We start from the raw sequence: 20567 nt of genomic DNA on the forward strand, positions 1-20567 counted from the left end.
CTGAGAGGTGCTGAGTGACGGCAGTGACTTGCAGCAGCTGCGTGACTTACGGCCTTCCGGTCCTAGAGCGCCGCCGCGGATGAATGCCAGAGCTGCAGCTTCTTGCAGATTCCCGGGGGTGACCACCTGGTAAAATGACCCAGTCGGTGGTCGTGCAGGGTGAGCTGCGCCGGGGCATGGGGACCCGGCCGCCGAGGAGCTCTGCCCTGTTGCTTCCAACCTAATGTCCATTCTTTCTCTTCCTTTTTCCTGGTCGCAGTCGGCCAGTGCGGGAACCAGATCGGCTGTTGCTTCTGGGACCTGGCGCTGAGGGAGCACGCCGCGGTCAACCAGGTACTGGCGGGTCTGAGTCCCCGGCGCCTACCTCCTGAGGACTGCCGACGAACAAGCAGGAAGTGCTTTGCCTGCGCTTCTAATGGCCCGACATAAGTTGTAGGGGATCTCGGTAAAAAAAAATAAAAACTTTTAACGTATGTGGCTGTAACACGCTAGATAGAACACTGGCCAAAGGCCTTAGTCCTCAGTTTTCCTAATTCTCAAGGGTCTCCTCTTTCTAAACTAGGCAGCACGTGTGGTTATTATAGTTCTTAACTTAACCAGTCATCTTTTAAAATGATCACTAAGAGCCGAGAGAAAACTCGTTTGATGCATCTGTTGTACATTCCCATGGGAAAATCTTTTTTCATCACTGCTGCTGAACTTAATCGCTAGATGTATGGCCTTACTCTGTTCTAGAGAGAGATTGGAAGGCTCATTCTAAACATTTTTCTGATACTTGCTTTTTCTTATAGCCGTATATTAACCATTACAGTAGTATGGGATTGTTAAAATTGAAAGGACTTTATTTGGAGAAGAGGCAAAATTTAAATGCTGTATTTTTCTTTCTTTCTTAGAAAGGAATTTATGATGAGGCAATAAGCAGCTTCTTTAGGAATGTGGATACCAGGTATGATGGCATTAATGTGTATCACAGAGCTCGATGATGCTTTTCACTTTCATGTTTACAGATGGGAGAGGTTTGGGAGCGAGGGCAGTACGGGGTTTGAACTGAAGGTTTTGAGTTTGCTAGGGAAGTTCTCTGTCACTTGAGCCACGCCCGCAACCCTTTATGCTCCGGTTATTTTTGAGATAGAGTCTTGCGTTTTGCTGTGCAGCTTAGAACTGTGATCCTATGTCAACCTCCCATGTAGCTGGGATGAAAGGGCTGTGCCACCACACTCAGCTATTGGTTGAGAAGAGGTCAAATTTTTTTTGTTTTGCCCAAACTGGCCTCAGACTGCAGTCGTCCCCAGCTTAACCTCCCAAGTAGCTAGAATTGCACACTTGAGCCATTGCATCCAGCTTTTATTGTTCTTTAAAAAAACAATAAAAACAGTCTATAGCTGTGAAGAGGTCTAGTTTTTTGCTTTTCTCATTACTGAAAGCATATTTATTCGTTATATTTTCATAGCATTTGCAGAACAAGAACTGGTTCCTTTTTAGGCTTTATTAAAGAACAAAAAGAACCATTAATGTGACTTCTTTTACTTAACAACCTTGAAATAAAGATTTGCTAATAAAGAAAAGCTGAAATGCTCCCTGAGGATGCCTTGTGAATGCACCTAGTGATGGCTAATTTTTAAAAAATTAATTTACATTTTGTCTATTATTTATGATCAGAAATACTTGCTTTAAGTGTAGAATTGCTAAAAAGAAAAACAATTGTGTAAACTGCTTACAACAAAGATTACTTTCATTTCATAAAGGATATATATGCATCATAAATCTTTTATCTAAAAGCATAATTTGATACTCGGAGTATGTCCATAAGCTTTTAATGTTAAATTGTTAAGTTTTTGCACTGAAAAGTTAATATCAGGCTTTAATCTAATTCAGTAGACATACTAGTTTGAATTAGTTGGCTGGGTGTTTGAGCTGTTGTCTTTTAGGGAAGGCTGAGTAATCTTCACTTTGTTGGTGAATTCCAGAGCCTAGTGTTCTGGCTTGCAAACTCAGAAACCTTGTTTGCCCTTTGAGAATGGATCCAGTGCTCTTCAGTAGAATCAGATTAAACAAATTCAAAGAAATGAGAGATTTAAAAGTGGAAGGTCAATGTAGTAACAATACATTGTTACTACATTGTATTAGTAGTACATTGTATTGTAGTTAAGAAAGACAGATACTAAAGGTGGCGGAGTGGCTGAAGTGATAGAGTGCCTGCCTAGCAAGCATGAATTCCTGAGTTCAAGCCCCAGTACCACCAAAAAAAAAAAAAAAAAGAGAGAAGACCAAATACTCATTTTACACCATAAGCACATTCTCTTTGTGGGAAATCTACCCAAGCTACATAATAATCAGAAGGTTGCTTAGTGACCATGGAATCAGACTAAGAGACATTAGATGTATTTTACCTTAATGGCTTCTGTCATTTGTCTTTGTTATATGAAGATGTTATATAGATTAATTTCCCATAGGTTATTTCCTTCTTGTGGCCCAGAATTCCTTTCCCCTTAACATATTGGGAGACTCCAATTTGCCTTTGTAATATTTCTTTCAAGTACTTCCCTCGCTGATTAATTTTAATTACTCCCACCCCTTCCTTTCTTAATAGCCAACTCTTTCATTAAGTATTATATAATTGAGTCTCAGCCTAGGAGCTTTTCTTTCTTAATAAGGTGACTTCACATAATTACACTCTCATCTTCTTTTTTTATACTTTAACCTGAAAACTCTCATATTTCCTAAATATCAAGTTTGGGAAAGAGGGGGAGGAGGGGTGTAGCATCTTTTGTCTTCTTCCTCTGTATTGTCAATTCGATCTTTTGTTCCATAAGATAGTAACAAAATCTTTTTTCAAAAATGAGGCCACATCTTTTAGTATGACAGAAATTTATCTTTAGCAGAGTTTGGTAATCTTTTTCCATAAAGTAAACAATAAGTAAATTATAAATTTTACAAACTGTAAGGTCTGTGTCACAGCCATTATGCCCTTAAAGCATGAATACAGTCATGGATAGTACATAAATGAATGGACATGGCCATATTTGAATAAAACATTGTTTGGGAAAACAGGCAGCTAGTTGTATTTGCCTTAAAGACTGTAGTTTGTCAACCTCTAGCATACAGTATTTGGTTTAACTCAGTTCCCCATCATTTAGTCTGTCTTGTGAACTGTTTTCATTGATGCATTACATTGTATTTGATCATGGATTTCAGTACTTTGGTAAGTAGGATTCTAGAAACATCCTTAGGGACTCAATTATACCTGGTATATAAGATGATGTGTTTTGAAACTTCATTAATGCTGGCTTAAGGAATAAAGGTATCCATTTATCTCATGAAGAAATCTGGAACTATTTTCTAGATTTGGAGAAGTGCCTCAAAGCCGTAGATACTATATATTGTTCACCTAACCTTAGGACATTGACTTTTTGTCCCCATGTTTGTTACTTCATAACTATAAAATGGCAGTCTCTGCTCCAGGAATCACATCCATATTGATGTTTGCGGCAGGAAAAGGAAGAGGTTGGCGCCAATTACATCTGGTCCTTTTTTTTTATTATTATTACTCATATGTGCATACAATACAATGCTTGGGTCATTTCTCCCCCCTACCCCCACCCCTTCCCTCTCCCCCCCCACCCCCTCCTTCTCCTCCCTACCCCCTCTATACCCAGCAGAAACTATTTTGCCCTTATCTCTAATTTTGTTGAAGAGAAAGTATAAGCAATAGTAGGAAGGAACAAGGGTTTTTGCTAGTTGAGAGAAGGATAGCTATACCGGGAGTTGACTCACATTAACTTCCTGTGCATGTGTGTTACCTTCTAGGTTAATTCTTCTTGATCTAACCTTTTCTCTAGTTCCTGGTCCCTTCTCCTGTTGGCCTCAGTTGCTTTTAAGGTATCTGCTTTAGTTTCTCTGTGTTGAGGGCAACAAATGCTAACTAGTTTTTTAGGTGTCTTACCTATTCTCATATCTCCCTTGTGTGCTCTCACTTTTATCTTGTCATCAAAGTTCAATCACCTTGTTATGTTTGCCCTTGATCTAATGTCCGCATATGAGGGAGAACATAGGATTTTTGGTCTTTTGGGTCAGGCTAACCTCACTCAGAATGATGTTCTCGAATTCCATCCATTTACCAGAGAATGATAGCATTTTGTTCTTCTTCATGGCTGCATAAAATTCCATTGTGTACAGATACCACGTTTTCTTGATCCATTCGTCAGTAGTGGGGCATCTTGGCTGTTTCCATAACTTGGCTATTGTGAATAGTGCTGCAGTAAACATGGGTGTGCAGGTGCCTCTGGAGTAACCAGTGTCACAGTCTTTTGGGTATATCCCCAAGAGTGGTATTGCTGGATCAAATGGTAGATCAATGTCTAGCTTTTTAAGTAGCCTCCAAATTTTTTTCCAGAGTGGTTGTACTAGTTTACATTCCCACCAACAGTGTAAGAGGATTCCTTTTTCCCTGCATCCTAGCCAGCACCTGTCGGTGGTGGTGTTGCTGATGATGTCTATTCTAACAGGGGTGAGGTGGAATCTTAGCGTGGTTTTAATTTGCATTTCCTTTATTGCTAGAGATGGTGAGCATTTTTTCATGTGTTTTTTGGCCATTTGAATTTCTTCTTTTGAGAAAGTTCTGTTTAGTTCACTTGCCCATTTCTTTATTGGTTCATTAGTTTTGGGAGAATTTAGTTTTTTAAGTTCCCTATATATTCTGGTTATCAGTCCTTTGTCTGCTGTATAGCTGGCAAATATTTTCTCCCACTCTGTGGGTGTTCTCTTCAGTTTAGAGACCATTTCTTTTGATGAGCAGAAGCTTTTTAGTTTTATGAGGTCCCATTTATCTATGCTGTCTCTTAGTTGCTGTGCTGCTGGGGTTCCATTGAGAAAGTTCTTACCTATACCTGGTAACTCCAGAGTAGTTCCTACTCTTTCCTGTACATCTGGTCCTTTTTGTTGGGAAAGTTTCCCTCTCCTTTACCTCACTGATTAAAACAATGTTACATTGCTAGCCAGGGAAATGAGTACCTCACTTTTTCAGCCTAATGAGAGACAGGCAAGAGGAAATTAGGAATAACCATTTTGTCTGTTTATCTGGCCTGTAGCCAGTCTTATTGTATAAATGGAAGTTAACATAAATAAATGGTAGAAATTTATGGAAGGTCAAGTGACCTTTTCTTTTTTTTTTTTTTTTTTTTTTTATCTTTCAGAGTGGTTGGTGATGGTGGCAGCATTTCCAGGGGAAAGATACATTCTTTAAAAGCCCGAGTAAGATATATATGCTTTGATTCTTACATTGCATGTGTTTTTAAAATAACTATAAGGATCAGAGATGTGGCTCAAAGCACCTGCCTGGCAAGCACAAAGCCCTGAGTTCAAATCCAAATATCACCAAAAATAGATTAATTAGTTAGATAAAATAACTATGCTTCTGTAACATGTCAATAAAATCTTAATTAGATTTCTTGAAATAAAAGGAAAAAAATTACTAAGCCACATTTAGTATAAGTAAAATTAAGCAGATATTTCTGTGCATCTTAAACATTCAGGGAATATTTTCATACCTAAAGTATAAGCACTGTACATTTAGCATTTTTCATTGTTTCAGAGGAAATAGATGTCTAGCTAAAGGATAACAAAAGGAGCCTCCTTATTAACTCTTAAGAACCTGGAATACTAATACAGGTTAATTTTTCACTTAAGGGTAATGGAAAATTTGTATCAGGTTTACTACCAAGGCAAAACATAGATCTACCCACATAGTGAATAGATACCATAACCATATAATTTCTCCCAAATTGAGTCAACAGCCATATTTATAATCTTAATCTCATCCCAACATTTCTTTTCTGTGATTATTTCTCTGCAACAAAAAGGCAATTTAAACACAGTGGATGAAATTAAGATATTAAGGATCAAAGCTGGTATAGCAACTAAAAGACCAGAAAGCCATAGTATTGTGGCACCTGAAAACTGTCTCCTGTTTCTGTAATCTCTGGTGTCCTTGGAAAATAAAGCTTAAGGCATAGATGTGCTTGTAGACAGTTTGGATAATTAACACTTAATGTGTTCCATGGCATAGAGAAAGCTAGCTAGTCCAAACCTTGTCATTTCCTAGACCATTCCCAATTTGAGCTTTCCTATAACTGTATCAGTGAGCAGGACGGGAGGTGAGGAAACACCTTCAAGAAAGAATAAATCAACATGTTTCTGTAGCCTTTAATTTTGTCTGAGAAAATGCTCATCTGTTCTCTCCTTAGGAGCTCTTGGTATTATGTGGCTGTCATCACTGAGGAGTCCAGGCTTCACAAGATAACTTGGTGCTTGGCTTCCTCCACCATGTCCAGTAACCTAGACTAAGAGGCAGATACTCAGAATTTTGTAAATCCTATATTACATTTACTTAAAAAGTCAGAAGGCTATTCTCATACAAACTTCAGGTCCTGAAATAGTTGTGACTTCCAGACTTTGAATATCTAAGTGAGGAACCCAGAATATACTCAAAATTAAGTTAGTTTCCAAGGGAAAATCAAACCAAGGGCTTGATATGACTAAGGAACTATTGGACAAGTTATATGTCAGGGTTTTTTTCTTTTATAATCTTCCAGTAGTATAACTACACAAACTCACAGAATTTGTATAAATTAAAACTGTTGTAGACCGTACTGTGTAAATATCAAGCTTGACCATCTCCCTTCAGTTAGAACAGTAGGACATAGAGTTCTGTGGCTAAGAGTAAAGATTTTGCCACCAGGCTATTTTGATTCACTGTTGACTATCTAGGTGATCTTAGTCAAGTTATTTAACCTTTCTAGTCTTCAGTTTCATCATGTATAAAATAAGAACAACAGTACCTAGCATAGGGTTGTGTGGATTGAATGAGCTGATACATATAAGAAATGTGCAACAGTGGCTTGTAGTAACTGTTTAATGTTATGTGATTGCAAGAACTAAAAGCCAAAAAACACACACTTTTTTGACACTTCATCACAGGGTTCACCCTAAGGTGCACTTTTGTGTACCCTAAGGTTATTTCAGACTTTTTTTCAGCTTTGCTTTCTTACGTAACTCTACTGTTATTTTACTTTATTATTTTATTTTAATTCATTAGGTAACCAGGCAGACCTTGAACCTCTGGTTCTCCTGCCATGGCTCTCAAATGCTGGAATTTCAGATGTGAGCCACCACACCCATAACTCAACCTTTTTACTTTTGCACTCTTCTTTACCATTTTTTGGGTTGTTTTGGGGCACTGTGTTGTAGTTTTGGGGAATACTAGGGATTGAACCCAGGGCGTCACATGTGCTAAGCACATGTTCTACCACTGAGCTACAACCCCAGCCCTCATTGTAGAGTATATGGAAGGTAAAGTACAAAGACATGGAAGGAGGGGCATGTACTTCTGCTGTCTTTCTATACTTCTGTGTTTTTATATTCTCATTTTCTTCTCAGTAATATAGGTTATTTCCCATGTCAGTAAAGTTTGTAATAATGGATTTGATTGTGAATTGCTTGGAGGAAGGGACCTTGTCATCCTTGACACCTATCCACAAAATAGTAAGTTTGCTCTTTGGGCAGTTTTTGCCTGTAATTCATAAAGGACAGCAGTTATTCCAAGTGAGCAAATGCATTCGTGCATCTTCTATTTATTGGGAATTTCGTCTAATTTAGGTTGTTTTCTAGATTTCTAAGGCCTTATTAAAATTCAGCTAAGGGGATTATTGGGTCCTTTTTCCCCCACTTGGTATTTGGATTAGAATAAAAAAGTTTAGAATCCATTTTTTTGATTGAATTCCACCTTTTGAACAGGGTGAAATTACTTTTTCTTATAACAGATTCTACAGAGATTTTGATTAAACTTAAGCTATAAAAAGAACAATATTCATAAATTCTTTTCATGTTAGACGGCATGGTGGTGCACAGCTATCAGCCAGCACTTAGGAGGCTATGGCAGAAGGATTGCAAATTCAAGACCAGCCTGGACTACATGGTGTGACCCTGTCTCAAAAATAAATAAATAAAATTATTTTTACTTACGGTATAAATAAAGGAAAAGTATGCCCATTTTATTCTCATTGCAGGCTGTCTTGATTGACATGGAAGAAGGGGTAGTAAATGAAATTCTCCAGGGACCTTTGAGAGATGTGTTTGATAGCAAGCAGCTAATAACTGATATTTCTGGCTCAGGAAATAATTGGTGAGAATATGCTGAACATAAACATTGAAAGTCCTCTGAAAAAACTGACATTTAGTCCTTTACCCTTATAGATCCTGCTAACTAGAAAGCAGGATGTAATTTGCCACACATAAAGCTTGTTACTTGCAACTCTCATATTTATTATTTTACTAAAGCATGAATTTGAATCTTGTGTTCTGGGAGACTCATTCAGGGGGAACCAGTCACTTAGTAAGTGAGCATTTTACCTCCCACCTTGCCTTTCTCTGCTTGTGTAATTTATGTAATCTTTGAATTACACCTAACTGCATGTAATGGGAAAATTATTTTATAATTTACATGGTGATGCTTGCAAATTTGAGCAACCCAAAAGACATGCAGAACCTCATGAATATCAATTTTCTATCATTTGCCATTTCAACTAATGAGATGTGACCAAACTTTCCTATTTTAAACCAGAATAGGCTTAAATTTTTTTATTTCATCATCTTTATAGTTGACCCATTCAACTTTTTAATAAATTCACTGTAGTTCAGAGTTTACTTTAAATGGAAACAAGAAAAAACTGTGTAACTAGAATCTTACTATGTTAGAATTGCATCTTAAGAAAAAAGATAAAATTAGAAACCATTTATGTAATATATGTTAAATTTCTATCTAGTATCTATAGGATATTGTATGATTTATTGACATGAAACAAGGATAGATTTCACTTAGTACAATTAAAAATTTATACTTTTTCAGTTCTTTCTATAATCCTTTTATTTAGAGCAGAAAAAATAAAAATCAAGAAGTAATAAATACAAGGAATTTCTTTTTAAAATCTGCATTCTTATTTTCAGGGCTGTGGGTCACAAAGTTTTTGGCAGTCTTTACCAAGAACAGATTTTAGAGAAACTCAGAAAGTCAGCAGAGCACTGTGATTGCTTGCAGTGTTTCTTTATAATCCACTCCATGGGAGGAGGTAAAGTTTTACTCATTTGCCTGTGACAATGTTAAAGTGCATGTAGGCATTCATTTTGCAAACATGAGTCTTGTTTTCAGGCCTATATCTGATAAAGTAGAATTACTTAGAGTGTGTTTTAATATTTGTACATTACACTTCTTTATCTTAAAATTTTGTGAAATTGTGTCACTATTACCAATTTTCTTTTTTAATTTAAGCCCTTTTTTAAGAGTCAACAGAACTATATTTAAATTATTTTCTCTATAATTTTTATTTTCCTTAAAATTTTCAGCTTTCGAGAAATGCTTACTTTCTCCTCAGACTTTTCTTGTTCAGTCCTAGAACTAAGTATTTCTGGCATGTTTTATGTGTGCTTTCCAAAAGCTATCAATGCCCTTTCTTTAACCACCTTCCAATCTTCTCATCTTCAATAAGAGAAAAAAAGAGTAAAAGACATTTGTGTTCAGTCAGTTCCTTTAAATCATTTATTACATGGTAATTACCCTAAACTAGAAATATGTATTCGACATTGCTTTCTTTTCCCCAAAGAAGCCTGTAACTTGACACTGAAATATTTATTTTGCTCTTCTTTTCCATGAAATAACTATAATATATTGTATATTTATAACATATAAATATAATATAAAATAAAATATAAATAAAAATATAATTTGCTGTTTGTAGAATGGGTTTAACAACGTCCACTTTTTTCTCCAAGCTGAAATTAAGATGTTATATTCAGCAGGCTATGTCTAGTTGATTTTTAGATGTCTTCCATTTACTATCATACCATTTTAAAATTAAAGGTATAATTGCTATTTAAACATAGTCATTGAATTAAGAAACAAATGATCTTCTTACTAGTATAATTAACCTTCAAGTTTGAGAGTTTTCAGAAGACAACAATTTGACTTACCATTTATAAAGATAACTTTTTTTAAAAAATCCCTCTATTATCTAATAACTCAGAAAAATATACTTTATTCATAATTCACAGAAAATGGGAAAAGTAAATAATGCTGAAGGCTAAAAGTAAATTTCTTCCATGTCTAACCCCTAGTCCTTCTCCTCACAGATAGTCAGGCTTGTAGGTTTGGTTTTTTATTTGTTTTAAATGTCTATCCTTCCAGATAGTTTCTATGCCTGTGAAAGTATGTGTGTATATTTTTACATAAATGAGATCATACAATGTGCATTATTTCATTTTGTGTCTTTCTCAAATGTCTTTCCATATCAGCTCTGTCTCAAGTGTTTAGTTATTATTAACAACTCCTACAGAATATCTGGTACATACATGTTTGCGTTTGGACCACTATTGCTACAGGGAATATTCCTAGAAAGGAAGATGGGATCAAAGAATATGAATATTTTAAATTTTGATTGATGCTATTTATATACCTTCCTACAGTATTACACCAATTCACATAATTAGTAACAATGTAAAACTTTCCATTTCCCTCTCACTGTCCTGAAAGATTACTCAAAGACTCCCTTACTTTCATTTAGTTTTTTTTAAGCATCATAGCCCAATCCCCACCCCCACAAGTCTAGGCCTGACAATTGCTAGGCAAACGCTCTACCATCTGAGCCATGCCCCAGCCCAGTGTTATAGCCTTTTAATATTTATTGGCTTTAAACTTTTTTAACCAGAATGGTAAAAAATACATTTTCTCTTACAAAGCAATGTACAGGCATGTACACAAACATTCAGAAAACATCATTTGTCCATACTACATGTGACACATTGATACTTTCTACTGGTTCATTTAAGAAAACACTAACCAATCTAATTAGTTTCATAGCACACCAAGTTAAAGAATTCTAGTTTTCTCTCTTTAAGTTCTGAAAAATTTATGAATTTATATAAAAGTAACTGTGCTATAGAAAGTTATCTTTAATGAGATTCCTAGAATGCTTTTAAAAATAGGTAGCAACATTTTATATTTGAAAATTTTGTAAATTCAAAATGTATTTGCTTAATTTTAAGCAATTTTAACTCAGTGTTTATGCTGCTAACAACATCATGGTTTTCTTCCTCATTAAAACTATTATGTATACTAACCAAAGCTGTTCAAAATAGTGTTTTCTTAAGTCGCTTAATATTAACTGTAAGCTGAATTTGTCTTTGGTGAATTTTTCACTGTTCAGTCAGTTTGTTTGACATCTAATGAATTAAATATGAAAAAGAATGAAATACAGAAAGCCATCCCAGACCCATGGTTAGAGCCTGAGATAAAATTCAGGACTTTATGCCTGACCATCCATGCTGCCTTCCTTTCCCTATCTGAAATTAGATTAATGTATAATCCCAGGAATAAGTTGAAAATTATGCCTATAAATACAATAAAACTTTTATATTCCTCACAATTATATTCTGAATCATTTATGCTGCTTTCTTTTTGAAATTTTAATCCTCAGGAACAGGATCTGGACTTGGTACATTTCTTTTAAAGGTGCTTGAAGACGAATTCCCAGAAGTACACAGATTTGTGACTTCAATTTATCCTTCTGCTGAGGATGATGTCATAACCTCACCTTACAATAGCATCTTGGCAATGAAGGAACTTAATGAGCATGCAGATTGTGTGCTTCCCATTGACAATCAAGTAAGGAATGACATTGGGACTTATAGAGAAGTTACATTTAATACTGTGTTGTGCTTATTAGTTTATACAAAACATTCTCTTCACTTTGTAGTCTTCTCCATCTACGAGGAAAAAATAAGCTTAAATTGTTTTTCTTTTTCTTCTGTCTCTCCTAGTAAGTACAGCCCACTTTTTTTAAAAGCTTTCTCTCCCAATGTTTTTCTCTCAAAAGTCTTTATTTGACATCATTAGCAAAATTGACCTGATGGTGAATTCTGGAAAGTTGGGTACGATTGTGAAGCCAAAGAGTCTGATTACTTCAAATGCTGAGGCTTTCAAAAAACGGCACAAGAAGCCCTTTGATGCAATGAACAACATTGTGGCAAATTTGCTACTCAACCTAACAAGGTAATCCTGTCTAAGTAAAATGAATCAAAAACTTCACTATGCTTTTGATGATGTTTTAAATTTTTGTAGTAGCATTTTTGTTTTTGTGATGCTGGGTATTGAACCCAGGGCCTTAAGCATGCTACTATAAGCACTACTATAAGCACTATACACTGAGCTACACCCCCAGCCCAGTAGCATTTTTTTATTCTAGGTTGTAGGAGCTTTTTTGTTTTTATTCTGTCTCATATTTTCATCTCTTGGAGTTATAGGTCAAAATTTTAATTCCTGTGACTCCAAAGCATCATTTCTCCAAGTATATTCCATGAAATATTAGTGGGTATTCAATAATAAGCTGTTTTGTATAGATACTCTTAAACTACACTTGGTTGGACAAAATTAAACTTTTTTTCCCTGTACAACATCTTAATCTTTTAAACTAACTAATCGATATGATTTTAACTGATCCAGTAGATTTTCATGACTTGGCTCTCAGGTGTTTCTTGAGCATCATTATATACATAATTGCTCATGGTACTGAGTTCCAATAATACAGGAAAAGAGCTATTTCTACACTGCACATTGTACAAAAAGATTTGAGAAAATGTCTACTAAATAAGTTAAATTCAAAGTACAAAATTTTTAAATTAAAACTATTCTCATTGTTTTATATGTCTTATTTTTAGCTCTGCAAGGTTTGAAGGGTCTCTTAATATGGACCTTAATGAAATCAGCATGAATTTAGTTCCTTTTCCTCAACTTCATTATCTTGTGTCAAGCCTGACACCTTTGTATACACTGGCAGATGTTAACATTCCTCCTCGAAGGTAAGATGTAACTGAATTCCGGCTTCTTGAGAACTTGAAGTTCTTTTTCAAAACAAAAATTTTAAGAAAAAAAAGTTCACATTAACTCTAGTTATTCATAATAATTTTGTGAGAAGTATATAAAATAGTTGATTTTTTTTAATTAGGTGAATGCTTCCTAAAAGTAATTGTTTAGTATTAGACTATTGGAAGTGATTAAATGACTTTTGAAAATAATAAAGTCTGACAGACTTAAGTCTGAATCCTAATTCTGTCACTTACTAGCTACAGGACCTTGGGCAGATGACTTATCTGTTTTTCTTAGTTATTCTCATCTGTCAAAAATCAAAGAGTACTTACCTTATATGCTTGTTAGGTAGATTAAATAAGAGTATGTTTTGACCAGGAGCAGTGGCTCAACCCTGTAATCTTAGCTACTCAGGCAAATATCAGTTTAAGGTCAGCCCAGGCAGAAAGTTCAACACCCCAACTCTATCAGTGGCTGGGGACAGTAGCACATGCCTGTCATCCCAGCTGTACAGGGAAACAAATAGGATTATGGTCTAGGCAGGTTGGCATAAAGTGAGACCCTGTCTCAAAAATAATCAAGGTAAAGAGGGTTGGAAGAATGGCTTAAGTGGTAGAGTACCTGCCTAGCAAGTGCAAGGTCCTGGATTCAATCCCCCGTACTACCAAAAAAAAAAAAAATTATGTTTAAAGCTCTTATCACAGCCTCGTATCAATAGAAGGCTTTCATATGGTAGCTATTGTATATCATTTCTGGAACACTTTGTTTTGTAACTGTGTATGTGGTATTTTTTAAGCATAAAGTTTACATTAACAAAAATGGTTTTAAAAGATGCTTTTGGCATATACAGTGATGATGAGCTTGAGAAGTGCACACTGGCATTCCTAGTTGAAAGGAAAAGGGTCCTGCCAAACTCAGGGAGAGGATGTAAATGACAAAGTAAAAACTAAAGACTCTTTTTTACAGTTAAAGTTTCAGCAAGATAGCAATGCCTATGCTTCAGTAATATCACAAATGATGCTAATTAACTTTCGTCTGAGCCAGCTGCAAATGACCACTTAGGCCAATTAATAGGTAGGACTCCTTTTATGAATCAGATCCTAATAATCTTAACAAGTGAAGCAGCATACACACAGAATATGGAACATGTTAATCATTCATTGTTCGCTAGTATCAGCCCAGCATATTAGATTAAAAGAAGAATGACACTTTTAATATGGACATACAGAAAGTAAATTGGTAGCACACTGTTACTATAAAATAATATGATTCAGACATTTTATATATAAAGTTAATTCTCTTAGGAAACAAAAACGTAGAATTTCTAATTAAGTTCAACACAAAGGAAAAAAATGTTTTCACTTGGTCCTGAGTGTTTCAAAGTCAAATGAATATCTTGCAATCCTACTTGGTACAGTTTAATAAAAGTAATACTTGCGTCAACATTTTTTAATCAGAATAATTTATGGTGAAGATTTGTGTTTGTTTTGGCAGTACTGGGGTTGCACTCAAGGCCTCACGTTTTCTAGGGAGCACTCAACCACTTAAGCCACTCCACCAACCTGAAGATTTGTTTTTTAATTAAAATGTGACAGTAAGGGGGGAGGTGAAGGAAGGAGATATGGTTGATGTACTTCAAATATGAAACAGAACTAAAAAACCTCTTGCAATTGCTTTAAGTGGGATGGGGAGGGAGTTAAGGGGGAGAGCAATGGGGGCAATATAAATAACGTACAACATAAGTCTAATCAGAATTGTCACTACGAATCCCACCCTGTATAATGAATATATCCTAATAAAAAAATTATAATAATTTAAAAATAAATTTTAAAAATCCTTGAACAATGAAAAAAAATGTGTTAGTAAAAATCTGTAGGGAACTTTAAAATGTTAGACTCTTAATAAATTTTTTGCAAAGTTCTTTCTGATGTTTAGAGATTTGGTGGGTTTTGATTTTGCTCCTAGTGTATTGTAAATAATTCCAAAGGCTGCCATATTAACATCTTTTCATTTTTATTATTATGCCTAAAAGAAAGACCTATTATTTTGTATCAATAGTGCCTCTTGTTGTAGGTTGGATCAGATGTTTTCAGATGCCTTTAGTAAAGATCATCAGCTAATTCGAGGAGACCCCAAACATAGTCTGTACCTCGCTTGTGCCCTCATGGTGAGAGGCAATGTACAAATTTCAGATCTCCGCAGAAATATTGAAAGGTTTGGTTTCTCTTTTTCTAGTTTATGTGTACTTCCTAGGACAGTGTGGCATGTAGTCAAAACAGCCTGTCTTCAAACTGTAGTAGTGTCACTTCCTAAAGTGTAACCTTGGGCAAGCCACCTAGCTGCTTTGTCCCTTATTCTCTTTAAGTGTAAAGTAGAGATAATAGTATAAAGTTGTTATTTCTGAATATTAAATGTATGTAAACTGTTTTATTTTCTGAAAGTATTCAAAAAATTATAGGTTACTGTTTTTATTACCACCACCACTATTACTGCTACATAGCTTCTAAGTTTATTTTTGTTATTTGACAGTCTTATTTTCAGCAGAATTACTCTGTTGAATTACAGAGCAGGAAAAATTACACCTTCATTTCCTTTTATCCCGGATTTCTAATCTTAAGCAATGTGTTTCTATCTTTTTAAATCACCATCATGGCCAATTAAATGTCCTTCTGTTAAATGTCTGTTTTCTATCATATTGTCCCATGATATACTGCTAATGGTAAAAAACAGATAATTTGGATTATGAACAAAGCAATTAGAATGGTACTATCAGTGATATCCTTGTTTAACTAAAGTGGACTGCCATAATGGAGTAGATGTTCTTACCTTTGAGTTTTTGTGTCACAGATTAAAACCTGCTCTGCAGTTTGTCTCCTGGAATCAAGAAGGCTGGAAGACCAGCCTGTGTTCAGTGCCACCTGTGGGCCACTCACATTCATTATTAGCTTTAGCAAATAACACATGTGTGAAGCCTACCTTCATAGAACTGAGAGAAAGGTTCATGAGGCTCTACAAGAAAAAGGTAATTACACACCTTTGTAGCTGTGTTTATTTTAGCTAAGATGAATTACACTGTTACAAATCAGGGCTGAGCTTGTCTACCATATGTGCCGTATTGATTGTAACAGGAGAGACACACTATTTTTACTCTAAATAGGAAATTTCATTATTTCATAGGATTTAGGCAAAATATTTATTTTACTCAAATTTTTATTTACCATTGTAAAGCTGAATGATCTGTAATTTTAACCAAGAACATTTACCATATAGAATAGTTGTATGTGTTAAAGTTCCTGAAACAGTGAACATTCTCCAGTATTTCAATTATAGGCTCACCTCCATCACTATCTACAAGTTGAAGGGATGGAGGAAAGTTGCTTCAGGGAAGCTGTGTCGTCTTTGTCAGCACTCATTCAGGAGTACAACCAACTGGATGCCACAAAGAGCATGCCTGTGCAGGACATACCTAGGCTAAGCATAGCCGTGTGACAAAGAACCAAAGCAATATTGTCGTTACTTTTTCCCAGCTTCACACTGTTTCTCATCACCTTTCTGTTTCAGCATTTTTGTGACTTAGAAAGCCCAGTTTGTTTTTCATATTGTCAGGAAGTATTTTGTCTTGAAGAGTGGTTTCTGTTTGATCACAATTTGTTTATATCAGTGTGTGAAATTAGTGAAGTTCTAACTTCACTTCAGTTTGTGAAAATTAAGAGCACGGAGCTCTCCAACAGTTTGCTATATTTATAGCCTCATATTTAGATCTTTATATGCTGATAATAATGTCTTCAATAAATATTCTGTAGAGACATATTTTTATATTTATTTATAATTTGTATTTTGATGTTCTGTTTAAATTCTCCTGGTTCCTTAAAAGTAAGTAGGAGAAGAACATAATACAAATATTAAATGTAATACCCACTTAAATTCAGGGATTTTGTTTTCTGTTTGGTTAACAACATGCTTATAATCAAAAGAATTACAATGAATACTAATTTTTTTAAATATAATTGCTTTCTTGTTAAACCAGTTGATTTTTATAATAAATACTATTAAAGCATATTTTTAAACAGTATTACTTGTTACCATTGTTTTGTATGTCATCATTTATATAAGCAAATAGCATTGTAACCTGGATATCTTTCTTCCTTCAAACTTTGGAGTAAATGGCTATAAAGGTCTAGTGAAATTGTCCCAATTAATCTCTACTTTGCATCTTTAAAATTATTTTTAATCATAATTTATATTTCAGATCCATAGATTGATTTATCTCTTAAGGAAATAATTTTTAGAAACAATTTCTTTTTAAGCCAAAGTAATCTAAGGATTATTAGTGATTGTTTTTTAAGTTTCTTTCCTTTGCAAAGTAATGATACTGTTCTTGGTCATTATCTTGGAAATTTAGTGATATTTGGTATAAAAATTTCTGGATAACAGATGCTATCAGTAGTCAGGGAAGTTTCATTTTCTCCTGTCCAGAAGAAATCTTAACTGATATTCAGGATAGAGCAGGGAAAATTATAAATACACTTACAGTCTAATCTTATTTCTATTTAAGAATTAATCCAGAGTCTTATTTATCCCCTACTGATTATCATCTGATAGGAGCATACGCTTCATTCCCAAGTATAGATTTAATTTTTTTAATTTAATATGCGTTTTTACACATTATAAGCAAAGCATTTCAGATTATTTTGTAAAATAAAATGTTTTCTTATGTATTATATGACGGTACCAAATATCTATTTATTACCTAATTAAGTTTTTCAAGTTTTATATATATTTTTAGGAAAAACTCTTAGAAACTTCTATTTCCTTAAATACAGTGATCTGGGAATGACTAGGTATTTGTACTATATTAAACCTTTGAAGCAGATTTGTCACCCTTCTATAACCACTTTTGTTTTTTGATTATGTGACATAATTGACTAACCTTAGGCTTTCCCTACCATGTGTTTTATAGAATCTGGAGCTCAGAAAATACATCTCCAGGTTCTCTGCAGTTTCTCTGACATACACAAGATGTAATCCACAGCATCTTCCACTTAAATGACCCTTCATTTGGGCAGTCAAATTGAATGGTAATCATTTTAGACTTATTGGGAATGCAGCACCTCTTATCCAGGCATATTCCACAAAAAGTGGGTTTGTAACTCTGAGTACTTGAGCATCCCGAAAAGACAAATTTTTCGGCTTTGGAAAGCTGAAAAGTAGGTTGGCATGTTTTTCCTTTGGGGATCTGAAAAGATACATAAATTTAAAGAAGTCATTCTTTAAATTTGATTACAATAGTTTAGAAAAATATTTCACAGAATATAGCACAGGTATACAAAGTTAATTATTTCTGGGGCATTAATAGTAGTTCCTTTTTAGTGACTTCCAGCACCCTCTTCTCTACCTTTAAAATCCCCTCTCAACTAGAAGTCTGTCCTCCTGTTCTTCCTCCATCATATAGAACTCGGTCCTCAACATTTCTTGCGATCTGCCTTTACTCAATTCCACAATAAATGGAAATTTCTTTGCTTTATTTAATGTCAAAAGCTATGTCTTATTAAATGTTTATTTACCAAAGACTTAGCAAATTCCTTAACATACTCAAACAGTTTTGAGTGAATGGGTAAGTGAATAAACATTTTAATCCCTTTAAAATTGGGTTATCAACTTGCTAATATGACAGGAAATACAGCATTTCTAAAAATTAATTTTTTGAGACAATTATCTTGCCCAGTTCAAGAATAGGACTAGTTCCAGTTCTGTCATGCAGTCTTAGGGTAAATGTTTTATCATGGTTCTCTGGCAAGTTAACTCTTAAGTACAGAGCATTTTGGAAATGGTGTAGTCTACCTCCAAGTTGGTGGTACGTAACTAGCATCAGAACTTCTGGTGTAGCAGCCAAAATCTTATATTCATTACTTTGATTCCACAACTATAATTAATATGGAAAAAATAGAATATGAAAAGGATCTACTTTAGAGAACAATACACACAGAGGGTTGCCACAACAAATCAGGGTGATCAGGAACCACATTATTAAGCTATTAGAATATCTAGAATCCACAAGTTATCATTACCTCTACTAGGTAAAATTTTCCCCACAAGATGTAGTTAGATCAGTATCTGTTTTCCTTTCAGATAATTTGACTAAGAGTTACAATGAGGTGACTTCATTTTTATAAGAACCAAATACTGTCCCTCCCTCCAAAATATACATTTTGTTTGCAGGAATTTCTTAATACTTAATTAGTCAATTAAGTTGTATCTATTTAAACTTTACCTCTACTGTCTTTAATATATTACTGTTGCAAGGCTGAACATAACATAGTCTTTTCTCATTTCTCATCTCACATTTGCTGTTTTCATTGGTTATTCTGTTAGATATTCCCATCCCACATGTTCTGGAGCAGGGAGTCCACTTTGTTGCTTGCACAAGACATTTTCTTTTCCAAGTAAGTGGGATATTCTTATAAGCTAAAATAAATAAGGAAAGGTACACATTATACATATGTATATACTTATGTAGACATAATTTTTAATCATTAAGCCAATATTTTAAAAATCTGAATGTCTATTTTTTAATAAAAGAATCTTATGGTCTAATTCATCATTTTTGTGTCCCTTTTCCCACCATCGAAGTTACTTTTCAATCAAGGCCTACAGTCCAGTTTCTCATGAGGAAAAATGCTCTTTATCTTTGAAAAACTGAGTGAATTTTCCATTTCCATCACTCTGCCTGCCTCATCCTCTGAGTCAATTAAATCTAAACTTATATTCTGAGTGATGTCTTTTTTCCTTTGGTTCTGCCTCATGCTTGATATTTCCAATAGATATTGAAACAGGCATTGGTAGGATTAGGGAATTAAAGACATTAATCAGAATAGTGTGGTCTTTTTTTTTTTCTTCAGATAGGTTTTGCTATGTAGCCCAGGCTGGGTTTGAACTCTCAATCCTTCTGACTTACTCTGAGTGCTAGGATTACAGGCATGTGCCACCCAACACCAGACAGAATAGTGCAGTGTTAATGTTAAATTTGGGGGCTGGTGGAGTGATTCAAGCGGTAAGAGCACCTGCCTAGCAAGCATGAAGCCCTGAGTTCAAATCCCAGTGCCACCAAAACACAAAACAAAATTAATGTTAAATTTCCTGATATGTTAAAATTTAAAATATGACAAAATATATTTGAGAACTAGATAATCAGACCAGTTTTCTTCCACTTTTTTTGAATCTAGTCTTTTAGGAAATTCTCTAATGAAGTAATATTTACATTGCACTAAACTAATTTTTTTACACTAAGGTATTATAAATATGTATCTCTTTCATCCAGTTTAACTTGTCATAGTCTCTGTGTTACCAGTACTCCCCATTGGCCAGTCATTTCACATCACCCATAAGTCTTAGGAAATGAATGGAACTGGACTGTGGATGAGTCAGTGACAGAATTCTCCACTGTCCACTGCTTAGGAGAAACGGGGGAAGAGAATAGTTCCTCTCCCATGTAAATCCACTTGGAGATTTTTGTCACACTCATGAGCAAATCAAACCCTTGGTTCATTTTAAGCAGACTATATATTGATTTACTGTCTCAAGGTATTTCCTTAAAATTAATGTACATCCTAAAATGGATGCTTTTGGAGTGAGGTTATAATTTGAGTCTACAATTAAA

At 34.7% G+C, this 20567-nt stretch overlaps 2 protein-coding genes across 20 annotated transcripts in view; one reads left to right on the plus strand and one right to left on the minus strand.

The window, feature by feature from the left end:
- On the plus strand, positions 1–16982 carry Tube1 (tubulin epsilon 1). 18 transcript variants are annotated; one of them, XM_074076297.1, is made up of 14 exons: positions 67–159; positions 260–445; positions 894–946; positions 5193–5250; positions 6243–6302; positions 7435–7972; positions 8064–8179; positions 9001–9122; positions 11523–11710; positions 11922–12097; positions 12763–12903; positions 14984–15124; positions 15758–15932; positions 16241–16982. In XM_074076297.1, the coding sequence occupies exons 6-14, from the start codon at positions 7880–7882 to the stop codon at positions 16397–16399; spliced, it is 1311 nt and encodes a 436-aa protein (XP_073932398.1). In that variant the 5' UTR covers positions 67–159; positions 260–445; positions 894–946; positions 5193–5250; positions 6243–6302; positions 7435–7879; the 3' UTR covers positions 16400–16982. The 18 variants fall into 18 exon arrangements, with proteins under 18 accessions (XP_073932366.1, XP_073932471.1, XP_073932398.1 ...); XM_074076355.1 differs by having other exon boundaries at positions 68–159; positions 6243–7539; positions 7887–7972; XM_074076366.1 differs by having other exon boundaries at positions 68–159; positions 6243–6363; positions 7887–7972.
- The window catches only part of Ccn6 (cellular communication network factor 6), a 17694-nt gene continuing 13229 nt past the window's right edge, over positions 16103–20567 (minus strand). Inside the window, exons 5-6 of one of the 2 annotated variants that reach the window (XM_074076415.1) lie at positions 19182–19375; positions 16103–18146 (exon numbers count right to left, since the gene is read on the minus strand). In XM_074076415.1, coding sequence (XP_073932516.1) covers positions 17865–18146; positions 19182–19375 — 476 coding nt within the window. In that variant the 3' untranslated portion in view covers positions 16103–17864. Of the gene's footprint in view, positions 19376–20567 lie in introns of both variants that reach the window. The other variant, XM_074076417.1, reaches the window with a different exon arrangement.

The sequence above is a fragment of the Castor canadensis genome, chromosome 1, assembly GCF_047511655.1.
Source record: "Castor canadensis chromosome 1, mCasCan1.hap1v2, whole genome shotgun sequence".
NCBI lineage: Eukaryota > Metazoa > Chordata > Mammalia > Rodentia > Castoridae > Castor > Castor canadensis.

What these genes read in the sequence shown, in the direction of transcription:
- Tube1 (XM_074076265.1), top strand. Translation starts at nt 135, where the DNA reads ATGACCCAGTCGGTGGTCGTGCAGG. An exon ending in TTTAGGAATGTGGATACCAG is followed by an intron (nt 947 to 5,192) that starts GTATGATGGCAT and finishes TTTATCTTTCAG; the next exon opens with AGTGGTTGGTGATGGTGGCA. An exon ending in CTCCGCAGAAATATTGAAAG is followed by an intron (nt 15,125 to 15,757) that starts GTTTGGTTTCTC and finishes TTTGTGTCACAG; the next exon opens with ATTAAAACCTGCTCTGCAGT.